Below are 13,884 nucleotides of genomic sequence, written 5' to 3' on the forward strand. Positions count from 1 at the left end.
AGTAGGAGGAAGTGGCCTCAGGCAGTTTGTGCCTTTAAGAGCATAAATAGAAAGAAGGAGCTCATCTGTGACCCCAGGGCTAAGTCTGCTGAGGAAGAGGGGTGGGAATTGGACGAAGGGACCCTGCCAGTGGGCACCACAGACACCATACCCTGGACGGAGGGGGAGGTGCCACTGCCTCCTGCCTCCATCCTCAAGAGCAGGAGTCATAACTTCGGCTCCCCTTAATTGGAACACCCCCACCCTGCATGCCCTGTACCGAGCAGCCAGGAACCCTTTCCCACATTTGATGAGGCAAGTCTGACTGTCCCATTTTACAGATGAGGAAAATGAGGTTAAGTCACTTACCCCAAATCCCAGGGCAGATCCTGGTTTCATGGAGCTCGAATATTATACACTCTTGGGGCCCCCTCTGTAAATAAAAGAAGACAAAATTATGAATCTAAAATTAGCACAGGGCGTTGGGAAGGGTTGGTCCAGGAGAAGGCCCTTGAAGCACAAGCTTCGCGGTAAATCTCCCGCTAGCAAGTCACCCGGATAGGAATCGGCAGAGCTGGAGGTGTGGTCTAGCTCCAAGCCTGTGCTGTCTTCTCTCCGTCCCGCTGTCTCCCGAAGGCTGAGATGGAATCGTGACCCTGGCCCCACCCCACAGCCCCAGAACTGCTCGTTGAACCATTTTCTTCCTTTTGTCACAGACAGGGAAATCAAGGCAGGCTTTCTGTTCATGGTGTCCCAAAGAGGTGAGGGACTGGGGATGTAGCGGCATGGCCCCTGGGCCCCTGACACCTGATAAGTGACAGGGCCTGGCTGACCTTTGAGATGACCCTCATCTCAGGCCAAAGCCAGTGGCACCTCTGTGCTGGGAGTCCATCAGATGGGTTTTCAGACAGGCTGGGCCAAGTGTCTAAACCAAGGGAGAGAGGACAGACGGGGACTTTGATTCTCATTTTACTCCCTGGGAAAGTATAGCACAGAAAGCTTCAGTAACTTGCCCAGGGTCACACAGGAAAGCCTGAGCCAGTACTAGAAGCCAGGCCTCCTGGTGGGAACACGGTGTGTCAGGAGTCTGTCTTCCCTGTGCTGCACCCAGCCCTGCTGCCTGCCTCTGGCCTGCTGATGCTTCCTCCCCCGAAGGCCCCCCACCCAACTCAGACAAACTGTCCCCCGTGCTGTCTGTGAAAGCCAGCCCCTCCACCGGAGCCCTGGATACCACCCCCTCTCAAGGACTTTGCTCCTGTAGTTATCCTCTTGTGCATCACCCATTTTTCCCTCTCTGCCTGATCTCTCCCATCAGCATGCAAACGGGGCCGTAATACCTCCCATCTTAAAAACAAACCACCCCTCCTTTAATCCCACATCCCCTCCGCATATGCCTCCTTTCTCTGCTCTCTCTCACAACAGAAAGCCTCAAAAATTGTCTACGCTGCAGTAGTCTCCTCGCAGATAGCTCCAGACTCCAAGAGGAGGCGGGCTCTCAGCAAGTCCCCGTCTGTCAGCTTCCATATTACCAAACCCCTGGTCTGTGCTCACCATCCCCAACCCCTCAGAGCACTTGTCATAGCTCGGCGCCCCTTCTTTGCAATGCTGTCTTCTTTCAGCTTCGGTGACGCCTTCTCCTGGCTTCCTTCCCCCTCAGCCACTTTTCCTGGCTCTTCCTCACTTTTCTCTCTCTCCCAGGTCATCTTTTGCTGTCTCTTGCTTTGAAAAGCATCTCGATGCTAATGACTCCCCCAGTCTGTAACCCCAGCCCTAACCTCTTAACTTGTATTATCCAACTAACCCTGGACACTTCCAGCTATTTTCTCTTTTTTTTTTAAAGATTTTAAAAAATTTTTTCCTTCTCCCTAAAGCCCCCCAGTACATAGTTGTATACTGCAGTTGTGGGACCTTCTAGTTGTGGCATGTGGGACGCTGCCTCAGCATGGCCTGATGAGCAGTACCATGTCCGTGGCCAGGATCTGAACCAGCGAAACCCTGGGCCACCGAAGCAGAGCCCACAAACCCACGAACTTAACCACTCGGCCACGGGGCTGGCTCCTGGCTATTTTCTTTTAAGCTGCATACACTTTCACATGTCCAAAGCAAGGCCTGTTTACCCATCGTTCCCAGGTGGCTCTTCCTGCAGTCTTACTCATCAAGATGTGGGTCAACCATCTACCTCAGAGCTATTCATGGTTGCTCTTTTTCCTTTTCTTCCACATGCACCAGCAGGTCCTGTTGACTCGATATCCTAAAAATACTCCCAATGGAATCACTTTCCACTGCCTCCTCTCTGGTCCAAGCAACCTTCATTTCTCTCCTGTCTCTGTCCCTCTCCAGACCATTCTTCACCCAACCACCAGGAAGGTCTTTTCAACACATAAGATCATGTCACTACCCTGCTCAAAACCCCACACAGGCTTCCCGTCAAACTTAAAATGCAAACCTCTTAGGGAAGCCACAGGTCCCCGGGGCTCCACCCCTGCAGATACCCTCAGTCTCCATGCCCCTACCATGTCCTCCCTCTCTTTTTTTTTTTTAAGTTATGCTTTTTGGTGAGAAAGATTGGCCCTGAGCTAACATCTCTTGCCAATCTTCCTCTTTTTTCTTTTTTCTCCCCAAAGCCCCAGTACACAGTTGTATATCCTAGTTGTAAGTCCTTCTAGTTCTCCTATGTAGGATGCTGCCACAGCATGGCTTGATGAGCAGTATATAGGTCTGCACCCGGGATCTGAACCAGCGAACCCCGGGGCTGCCGAAGCGGAGAGCATGAATTTACCTACTACGCCCCCAGGCCAGCCCCCATGGCCTACCTCTTGTTCACTCTTCTCCAGCCTCACCAGCTTTCTCTCTGCAACCCAAATTGCTCATCTCCCTGCCTGGAATGTTCTTCTCCCAGATGCCTCCTTCTCATTCCTTGGGTTTCAGATTAAATCTACCTCCCTAAAAAAGCCTTCTCTGGGGGCTGGCCCTGTGGCTCAGTGGTTAAGTGCGCACATTCCACTTCAGCAGCCCAGGGTTCACCGGTTCGGATCCCGGGTGCAGACATGGCACTGCTTGGCAAACCATGCTGTGGTAGGCGTCCCACATATAAAGTAGAGGAAGATGGGCACGGATGTTAGCTCAGGGCCAGTCTTCCTCAGCAAGAAGAGGAGGATTGTCAGCAGATGTTAGCTCAGGGCTAATCTTCCTCAAAAAAAAAAAAATTTAAAGCAAAAAAGCCTTCTCTGACCACCCCCAGTCACTCTTTATTCTAAAACCCTGTTATTTCCTTTAAAGGGCTTTCACTATCTGAAATGATATATTTGTTTGTTTTCTATTTATTCTCTGACCCCCTCACTAGAATCTAGGCTCCGTGAGGGATGTTGTCTTTTTCCATGCAGAGTCCCCAGTGCCTGGCATAGAGTAGGTGCTCAACAAATACTTGTCAGATGAATGAATGAATGAGTGAATGCATGTGGGCAAAGAGGGCTCCATCCTGAATTCCTGCAGAGTCTCTGCTCTCTGCAGTGAATCCCCAAGCTTACCTCCATGCGCCGGCCCCTGAAGTGGGAAGGAGCCCCAGACGAGGCTCAGACCTGTGTGCACATAATAATAGTTGACACTTACTGTGTATTTTTTATGTGCTAGTCATTGTGCCAAGCACTTCAAAGCATTAACTCGTTTATTTCTCGCAACAACCACTGAGTTACCGTGAGGTTACTACTATTATCTCCACTTTACAGACATGTAAACTGAGACTCAGAGTCGTAAAGTAATTTGCCTAAAGTCCCAGCTAGAAAAAGGCAAAGTGTAGACTAGAACCTGGTCTTGAGGTCTCTGCCTCAAGCCGTCCGGGGTTGCAGGGAGGTGCCCCTGTTGTGAGTCACCTCGTGAGCCATCTACCCTCACATCCACCCAGCCATCAGCCAAACCTCCCACTGCCCTCCAGTCCGTGACGTCTGTGGAGTTCTTGTTCTGTGCTGGGGGTTCCCGAAAAGGAATATGGATGTTTTATCCTTAAGCTGCTTTCGGTCTAGAAGACCAGGTGTTTATGCCACACAGAGGTCCAGCCGGAAGCCTGCAGGAGCTCAGAGGAGGGAGAAAATTCTTCCAACTGAGTCAAGGGAGAATCTGAAGCAGGCGGCATTTGAGTTGGGTCTTGAAGACTGAATGAGATTTCAGCAGTCAGAGGGCAGGCCAGGTGAAGGAAATGGCAGGAGCAAAGGTGTAGGGGCTGGAAATAGTAGGGTGTGTTTGAGGAATTAGCAGCAGAATCCTTGAAATGCTCATCACCTTCCTGTGGTCCCCGTGGAAGGGAGGCAGTGGGGCCTGAGGCCTTCACTGCTCTCCCAGTCCTGCAGCCAGACAGCAAATAAACACCACCAGTGTGCCAGAAACCTTACATCCATCCATTCAGGCATCCATTCATTCACTTATTAGGGAACACGGACTATGTGGCAGGTACTGTTTAGGTTCAGGGAGGGGAACAGGATCCAGGGGAGTTTGCAGTGCCAGGGGTGGGGTGGAGAGACACACCAAAAGCATATGCTGCCCATGCTGTGAACACCACACAGCAGGCTGTGACCATGACCTGGGGAGAGGCTGCTCCAGATGGAGTGGTCAGAGAAGGCCTCCCAGGACCATGATATTTACCCTAGGACCTGAATGGCAAGAAAGAGCCAGCCAAGCACGGCTCTGAGCGAAGAGCTGTCCAGGCAAAACATGCAGTACAAAGGCCTGAGGCCAAGGGTGAGCTTGGCAAGGTGGAGAGATAAACAAGGCCAGTGCAGCATGGGGGCCTGAATGAGGAAAGGTGGGTTAAGACTGGTCAGCCAATGTCAGCCCTACAAGGCCAGGGGAAGGAATGAGGGTTTTATGCTGAGGACCATAAGAGCTAATTGTTGCTCAGGGGTCAAATAGTAAGTTAGAGTCAAAAATGCAAGTGCCTCCTGGGACCCAACAGAATCATCTGTGAAAACATTCTCCCAGCGACATGGTATTTGCCAGATAAAACTTAGCTGAAATCCATATTGTATTTACAGTAAGAACAGAAGGCCGAGCTTCTTGATCTGAACCGCCTGCACTCCTAGAATGTAAGAGCAGTACGTGTGTGTGTACACACACGCTTTAAAATCTGTGTAACTAAAATCCCCTTACTGCAAGCTGTTCCTGAACCCCAAAGAGGGACCACAACTCAGATGATTTGCTGTGGGCAGGAAGACCATTCAAAGAATTTGGACTTCAGTTCTGGGGCCCACCTCTATCTTTTGAGATTTCCTGGCTCTCAGTCGAGAAAGCAGAGTCCAGGGAACAAAACATGGATTTTGGAGCCAGAGTGATGCAGTTTCAAATCCACTCCAGAGCGTGTATGGCCATGTGACCTTACCAAGCCTCTCCCCCCTAAGGGGCAGTTGTGAAGATAAAATGAGATAACCCCCGCACACAGAGTGTCTGGCATCCAGGGCTCAGGAAACCACAGCTCCCTGCGCTCTCTGCCTCTTCTCTGAATTCCTGGTCCCTGGAAAACACTGCTAGCCTTGGGCACTGTGTACACACCTGACTTCTTTTCTATAGATGACTTCTGTTCAGATGGGCTGGTGTCCTCATGAGGGCCTCAGGCATCTACCTACGAAACAGTGAGGTGTGTCTGGTCACCCTCACCAGAGCGGTGAGGTGTGGTCCCTAAGAGTGGCCATGAGCAGCCCTGGGCTGAGTGGAGACAGGTTTTCTGGCCTCTGGGGTGCCTGGGAGGAGGATTAGAAGAAGGAGCCAGCCTCCAAGGCCAGGAGGATCCCTGGAATAGAGAGAGAAGGTTCCCCAGCTTGGACTCTGTCCTCAGATTACCAAATCAAGTCCACGCTTATCAGCACCTGCTAGGGGAAGGTGAGAAATGGGAACGTAAGGTAGAATCTTGAAAATACAGTTTCCTGGATATAATCCAGCAGCGAGGCCCAGGGCTGTTGTGAGGATCAAGCACACGGAGGAGTGTGGGAACGGCTCGCTCATCATCGCTCCTGCCTGCTATTTGGTCTTTACTGGACACAGGCAGGCCTGGCCAGGGCCCAAGCTGTGAGGTCAGGACTCTTCCCGTCGCTTTTGTTTTCTCTGACACTCAGAAACCCATTGTTTCCCTTTGTTGGCTTCTTGGAGCAGAAGATGATGCAACAAACTCATTTACATTAAGTTGCAGAAGTAAACAAAGATCACCCAAATGAGATCAGGCAAAGGCTTGGAAAGGAGTCAGCCACTGTCCCTTGCATTTGGCAGAGCCTCAAAGGCAGGCAGGGGTGAGAAGGCTTTAGAGCAAAAAAGGGAAGGCTCAGTTGTGCCCCGACTGGAGGCTATGGCGGGGAAGCGGGAGGCAGGCTAACGAGAAAGGGAGCATCCTATGTGATCCGTTTGGGGAGCATATTTGGCTTTCACTGGTTGGTCCTGAATTGGAATCGGGGGTAGAGAGTGGGAGGTAAAAATTCGGGAAGCTGGCAGTCACTGAGCTGATCCTGACTGTTTGGGGCCAACTGCTGCAGAGGTCGTGGTTTGGCTGGAGGGTTGGCTGCTGCAGAGGTTGTGAGACGTGTTTTTATATATGGACTGGCCATTGTCCCCTTCGTATATTCAATCTCTCAAAGGCGTTAGGCGTTTGTATGGGCCTGTTATTCCTAGAAAGGATATCACAGACACCCCCAGCCCACTCTGCACCTTCTTCCTCAAGTGCCTTCGGCCTGGCTCCTCCCCTTGTGGCTACTGCCATGCACCTAGACACCCAGGACAGGCACCTGCAAGTTTTCCTCTTCCCATTCCTCCTGCCCAACCCATCAGCCATCATGCAAACCCTCTGTCTTCTGTCTCCTACCATCTCTGGAGTCCATCCTCTCTCTCTATCTCCACTGCTATGACCTGCTCTGAGCCCCTGTCATCTCCCCACTGGACACCCAGCATGGCCTCCTGTGACTTCCCAGCCTCCCATCCCGGGTCTTCCGATCCATCCACCACACTATCGCAGGTGTAAGCTCCCTGTTTTCATCTTTAGGTGATGTATTTAATTAGGGGACACATACACATCGTACAAAATTCAAGAGCACAAAAGAATGAAACAGCAAGGGCCCCCTCCCACGCTCTGCCCCAGGGCCCTTCCTGAGGGCAGTTCCAGCAGCCAGCATGGCGTACGTCCTCCAGAGCAGGGACTTCTCACCCTTGGGAGTCTGGTGGCAGGATTCAGCAGGCCTGTGAACTTGGATGGAAAAAAGTTACATTTTATTGTCAATAACCTCTCAAGAAAATTTAGCCTTTCCTTCTGTTGTGAATGTAGACAACAAACCACAATAGTACTAACGATGTCTTTGACTTTGCTGCCAGTAGAAATCACAGATATTTTCACATCGCATTACAGCTGTTGCCAGGACCTTGAAATATTGTTTATGTTAATCATGACTTTGAAATGACAATAGCCATTAGCCAGTGAAGGTCTTACCAGTTAGGAAAAAGTCACACATATCACTAGCTTGCCCATTTTTTCATATTTTAATGACTGTATTTCAATATAATTGGTTTCCTTTGCAATCCAATGCATTTTGTTTAATGCATTTAAAAAACATTATTCTAAGAAGGAGTTGGAAGTCTTCATCAAGGGAATCCTAGTACAAAAAAAGGTAGGAATCCCTGAATCAGAGATTTTCCTAAGTATATACAAACCCTTATGTACATATTCTTTTAAATCACATATGGTAGCATCAGTGTAATCTGACCATGTTATCCTCTGCTTAAAACCTTTCAAGGGCCTCCCCTTTGTACCCCTGTCTCCTGGATAAAGTCCTAGATCCCTCTCAGGGCAGACAAGGCATTTTCCAAGCATCATACCCCTCCAAGAATGCATCTTGATCTTTTCTGCCTCATTCTGTTCCCTCTGTGCTTACTCCCTTACCCCGGCACCTTTTGCTCACCCACTGAACTCCTATTCATCCTTCAGCACCCGCTCAGCATCCCCTCTCTGGAAGCCTTCCTCAGCCTAGATGCCGGGGGGCTCAGGGAAGAGCCCCCTTCTCCTCTGGGATCCCACTCTCTGGTGTCTCCTTTGCAATGGTGCTTGCCAGGCTGCCACCTGGTGCCTCGCCTCACTCTCAAGACCCAGGAGTGCTCACTGCCAGAAGCATCTCTACTTGCGAGGGGCAGAGGGGCAGCGGGTGTGGCCCAGTATGTACCAATCCATCCCCACCCCTGGGTTAACCTTCAGTCACCAGGAGGAATAAGTTGTGACACCTCTGAGACTGTGGGCATATTTGCTGCTGCCCAATAGCCACAGGCTGTGCATGGGCAAAGGCCGTGATGCCCACAGGTCCCACACCTTGCCCACACCCAGGGTCCAGAGTCTGCCCTGATTCCCTGGCACCTTCATCTCCACTTGTGCCTCATGCATCACCCTGGTCCCCCAGCAGCGCAGGAGCACATTGGTCTCCCAGTGCCAACTCTGCCATCTGCTCACTGTCATCTGCAGTCCTTTACAGCTTATACCTACATATTCACATCCTTCATCCTTAGAATAACCCAGCAGGGTGGGTATCTCTCTTATTCCCTTTTGTAGATAAGGAAACTGCATGAAGGAGATAACAGCGTGTACAGCACGAAATGCTCAATGTTGTTTACCAACAAAAAAAACAAAGCTGAGAGAGGTTAAGTAACTTGCCCAAGGACACATAGCAATAAAACTGGGCCTGGATGCTCAGGTTTTCTGAACTCTGACCTGTGTTTCCCATTACAAAAGAAGCAAGTTGCCAGTTTTGGGGTTTGGAAGCCCTCTGAGGGTTTATCTCTTCGGTCTGCTGTTGGCTTTGCAGGGCTGCCCACCCACCCACGGCCTTATAGGCCAGCCCACACGGGGCACTCAGATTCCCTGAGGGCCAGAGCTGGGCCAGACTCATGTCTGTATCCCTAGTGCCTAGCATTTATTCACTCATTCGTTCACAGTGTCAACTCTGTATAGGTACCAGGCACCCTGCTGGGGGCACAGAAGCAGACTCAGACCCTGCTCCCTGGAGAGTCTGACGACAAAGATTGATATTCATCAAGAAATTCATGAAACTAAATGTTTAATTACAGACTGTGATGAGTGCTATGCAGAAGAGATACAGGGGCTTAGAGTATCAAAAATGGGGAATATACCCCAGCCTGGAAGCCACAGACACTTCCCTGAAAAAGGAATCTTTGAGTTGAGATCTCAAGAATGAGTAGACAGGGGCCGGCCCAGTGGCGGAGCGGTTAAGTGCACACGTTCCGCTCCGGTGGCCTGGGGTTCGCCAGTTCGGATCCCGGGTGCGGACATGGCACCACTTGGCAAGCCATGCTGTGGTAGGCGTCCCACATATAAAGTAGAGGAAGATGGGCATGGATGTTAGCTCAGGGCCAGTCTTCCTCAAAAAAATAAATAAATAAAAATAAAAATAAAAGAATGAGTAGACATTAACTGGGCAATGTGGGAAAGGAGAGAGGAAATTGTGTGCAAAGCCCCTGTGGCTTCAGAGAGGGCGGAGTATCTGAGGAACTGGAAGAGGGCCAGTGTGGCTGCAGCAGAGGGAGCAGGGAAGAGAGGCACAGACCAGCCCCGCACTCTTCCTAAGAGCCGTGGGAGAGCCTGAAGGGATCTGAGTTGCTTGGAGGTGAGTGTGTGTATGTTGGGGAGGGTGGATTAAACAGATTTCTGCCCCGAGATCTCACTGGCTACAGCAAGAAGAGATTTCAGGGGCAAGAGAGGAAGCTGGGAGGTGACTAAGGAGGCTCTTGCAGGAGTCTTGGTCCCAGATGCTGGGGCTTGGATCAGGCCAGTGGCCCAGAGCTGGAGAGAAGTAAATGGGAGGCATTTATGGGAAAAGTAAAATGAGGCCTAGAACCAGCAGGACCAGAGATCTGGAGCGAAGAGGGTATTTGTTGAATGACTGTCTGATGAACAGGGCTGATCCCCGAGGTCCCACTTCTAAAACTGGAGATACTAACCTCGGAATGGGACAGACTGTGGAGCCAAGGAAAAGGGATCCCCAGGACTCTACCCTGAGGGGGTGCCCCAGGGCCTGGCACCTGACCCGGGGAGGCCCCTCCGAACCCAAACAGCTCCCCAACCTCAAACCCACGCCCACTAAGCTTCAACCAACAAATGTCAACAAGGCGGTGCTAGACCTCCCAAAGTCACGGTCCTCACTCCTGGATGGGAGTGATGACAACTTCTGCCTCAGGGAGAGGGGAGGATGAAATGAGAGAGAATGTGTGCAAAATGCCCACCCACTCTGCCTGGCCACTGTAAATTCTCCACTCTGGCTCACATCCGCCTTCTGGGTCCATAGAGACTCACTCCACCCGGAATTGGGCCTGGGAGTTTAGAAAATTCCCAAAGTGATTGCCTCAGGGAAGCCACAGTAGTTGGTGCTAGATAAATATTTTCTTTCCCTTTGTCCTAATGCAGGGATTTTAACCCACTTCTGAGCCATGAATGCCTTGGGCTATCTGGTGAAGACTATGGACGCTTCTCAGAACATTGCCTTGAGATGCACAAAATAAAACGCATAAGATTATAAAGGAAACCAATTATTTTGAAATACAGTTATAAAAATGTGAAAAAATAAATCACAATTCAGAAACATAGGTTCTTCTCCATGAATGCATTAAATAAGATCTAGTGTTGATATAATAACTACCATCGTGTCAAAATAGTCATGTGTGTAGACAATATTTCAAGATATATTTTGAGATAACTGTGACAACTGGTCTGTGCAGGCGTCTGATAGCTGACAGGCACAATCAAACATCTGTGACAAAATCCCCAACAGTACTGTCAACAGGAGTATGGTTTTGTTGCCTGTGTTCATAACCTTAGTTAGATGTTAGTGAAAAGATGAAATCGTTTTCCCATCTGACTTCATGGATCCCTGGAATTCTATGCCCCAGTTAAGCACCCCATGAACCAGGAAGAGCAGGTCAGTGAGTTAGGCTACAGCTGGACAGGCTGCCCAGAAGGTGGGGTGGGGACACAGGGCCAGGGCCACCAGGGCCAAGGAAGGCTTCTCGGAGGAACTTTGAAACCAGTTTTACCTTTTGAATCCAGAGACAGACAGACAGACAGACATGGAAAGGGACGCAGAGTAGCTGTAAAGGAGTAGGGAGTGAACACATTGGAGCTCACGGGGCACATATGACTGTTCACGGGTCCCCCTGGAGTGTAGAAATGGGGTCTCAGATGTGAAGGCACTTGCCCGGAGCCAGGCAACAGGAAGTGGCAGGTTCCAGGGAAGATAGTTCTGTTTGGATACAGAGCCCCGGCTCATCCCCAGACACCCCACCGGTCACAGCGAGCTTGAGGCTGGAGGACACCCCGCAAGTGCAAGGGATCAAGCTCAGGGTAGAAAGTGAAAGTAGGGGTTCAGAACCAGATGGGCTAGCTTCTTCACTTGCTATTTGTGTGACATTGACACATTTATTACTTAACTTATGTCTTTGTTTCCTTGTCTGTGAAATGGGAACAATAGTCTTTACCCCACAGTGCAACCAAATGCCGCTCAAAGGCATCTGAAGGCGTGGAGCACGATGCCTGGCAGAGGTAGTCCTCAGGGTACTTCTGCTGTTGTTAGCAGAGTTTTCTTCTTGAATCAGCAGAGTGACCCATCGCCCCAGCCCCCCTCCTTGTCTCTGGTCAGAGAATTCTGGGTGGGCGGGATGGGGGGTCACCAGGGTCCAGAGGGGCTGGCCTGCCCTTAGCCCCAGGGGCGGGTGAGTAACTGGCCCATGCGATCATTGCAGGTGAGGAAGTGGTTGAGGAAACAGCAGCTTCAGCAGAATTGGTCTCCTGCTGTGGGAGGAGAAGGGGTGGGTCTCTGGTCGAGGGTCAAGGTGGCCCCACCCCTGGGGCCCATGAGTTCCTGTCCAGGGTGAGGAGGGGTGGTGGAGGTTTCATGGAAAGTGAACCTAGCATCAGACAGATTGGGCTCTGCAGCGGGGCTGTGCAGGCTGTGTGCTGTACCACTCCAGGGGCGCCATTTACCTCGATGACAGAGGGAATGCTCTTGAACACCAATCCAAACATCTTGCCTGGGTTCCATCCTGGCTCTGCCCTTCCCTAGTTCTATGACCTGGAGCAAGCCACTCACCGCCCCCCCCCCCAAGCTCATCCATAACTTGAGACCACCACACCCACCTTAACAGCTGTTTGAGTTTCATCCAACAAGAGACATGAAAATATCCAGCTCTTAAGAGTTGCCCAGCAGCTTCCTCTTCCTCCAGGCCACCTCCAGGGACCTTCCCCAAGCTTCAGGGTACTTAAGGACATGAGGTACTAAAGGGTGAGCTAAGCTTGTACCAAGTGGAGAAAATAAGAGGGGCAGGGCAGTCGAGACAGGCAAGAGAGGAGGGGCCCCCAACCCTGTTGTCCCAGTAGGCTGTCCCTTCCTTTGGCAAACAAAGAGTGAGCAGGTGCCCCTGAGGAGCCTCAGATGAGGGCACCATCTCCCCTGGAGGCTTCCTTCTGGCTAATGATTCCCTCGCCCTCCCTCCCCAGCCCTTCCGAGAGACTGTGTCAAGAAGGGTGGGCCCCTGATGTCTGGGGCTGGCTGTCTGACTTCCATTTCTGCTCCAGTTCCCCTCCCAGGCCTGAGGTCAGGCCTTTCTAGACTCGGGGGCCTCCTGAGAGAAAGGAGGACCTTTGGTACCCAAAGACTCCCAAGACTCAGGGTTTGCCCCACAATTCCCTGCACAACACAGGGATGGAGGAACCTTTGACACACATTACAAGTGTGAATGGTGCCTGGAATTGTGCAATGCAGTGATCAGGGCAGGACTGCTAGAAAGGAGACCCTCTGCCATTGCCGAAACTTTCCAGTGATTCATTCAGGAAAGATTTCCTCTGAAGCCTGCTGGGTCCTGAGCTCCAAGGATCCAGATGCCACAAAACTGACTCTGTCTTCATGGATCTCATCTTCTAGCAGAGAGAACAAACACTAATTGAATCATCATAGAAAGAAATATATTCTTACAGGCTCTGATGAAGCCAGGGAAGGCCAGGGTGCCAGGTAGGGGTCTACATTGCCAGTCTCATCTAGATGAGCCCCCATCTCATGTGAGGATCCTCACCTGGGCTCCCTACAGGTCCCTTGGTCTGGGTGGGGCCTAATACCCTATTCCAGACTCTCTAGCCTCTCATGTGGCTGGATTATAATGTCTAGGCTCCCCACGTTCAAAGACAAGGTGATGAGTGCCTTGCTTCGTTTTTATTTCCATTTTGAAATGGGACCTCGGGCTCTGGAGTCATTGGCTGTGGGTTTCACAGGTTCTCCCCACACTGTTACAAATGGCCTGTTTTCTCTGGGGGCAGGAGGTGACATGACTCTGGGACACAGGCCTGCCCCCTCCAACAGCTCTGCCACTCCCTTCCATCTGCAGGAAGCCTACTGTGCCTACGCCATCATCCTCATGGCGCTCTACTGGTGCACCGAGGCTCTGCCCCTGGCTGTCACCGCCCTCTTCCCCATCATCCTGTACCCCATGATGGGCATAATGGATGCCTCCGAGGTAAACCTCCCCCATCCACAGGAGGAAGGGCTCCCGGGGATGGTGGGGGTCTGCCCTAGGATACTGGTGACGGAGGAAGCCGCATCGTAGGCAGGGGTCCCTCCCTGTTCTTGGCAGATCAGAGAGCACTGAGGGAGGAGTCAGCTAGAAGACAAGAGAGGAGAGCACTCTAGAAATGCTGAGTGCGTGGTTAATGTCGAGAGTTAATTCAAAGTGGGAGTGATTAAGCTTAGGCCAGGGAGGTAGAGAGGCCTAGTGACTCAGGAAAAGGGACTTTGAAAGCCAGCTGAAGAGCTCATAGCCTTCCAGTCCAAAACCTGAGCTGCAACAGGGTCACCTGCAGGGCTGGTTAACACACAGATTACTGGGCCCCACCCCAGA

General features: G+C 51.2%; 1 protein-coding gene across 12 annotated transcripts in view; it reads left to right on the top strand.

The window, feature by feature from the left end:
- SLC13A2 (solute carrier family 13 member 2) overlaps positions 1–13,884 on the top strand; it is an 84,037-nt gene that overhangs the window by 56,248 nt on the left and 13,905 nt on the right. For 10 of the 12 annotated variants that reach the window (XR_011523542.1, XR_011523543.1, XM_070562658.1 and 7 more), the window contains one exon: positions 13,375–13,503. Coding sequence is in view for 9 of the 12 variants with exons in the window: in XM_070562658.1 (XP_070418759.1) it covers positions 13,375–13,503 (129 nt within the window). In the remaining 3 variants the exon portion in view is untranslated. Of the gene's footprint in view, positions 1–9,499; positions 9,612–13,374; positions 13,504–13,884 lie in introns of those variants that run through there. The other 2 variants (XM_070562663.1, XM_070562665.1) reach the window with 2 other exon arrangements.

The sequence above is a fragment of the Equus przewalskii genome, chromosome 10 (assembly GCF_037783145.1).
Source record: "Equus przewalskii isolate Varuska chromosome 10, EquPr2, whole genome shotgun sequence".
Taxonomy (NCBI): Eukaryota; Metazoa; Chordata; class Mammalia; order Perissodactyla; family Equidae; genus Equus; species Equus przewalskii.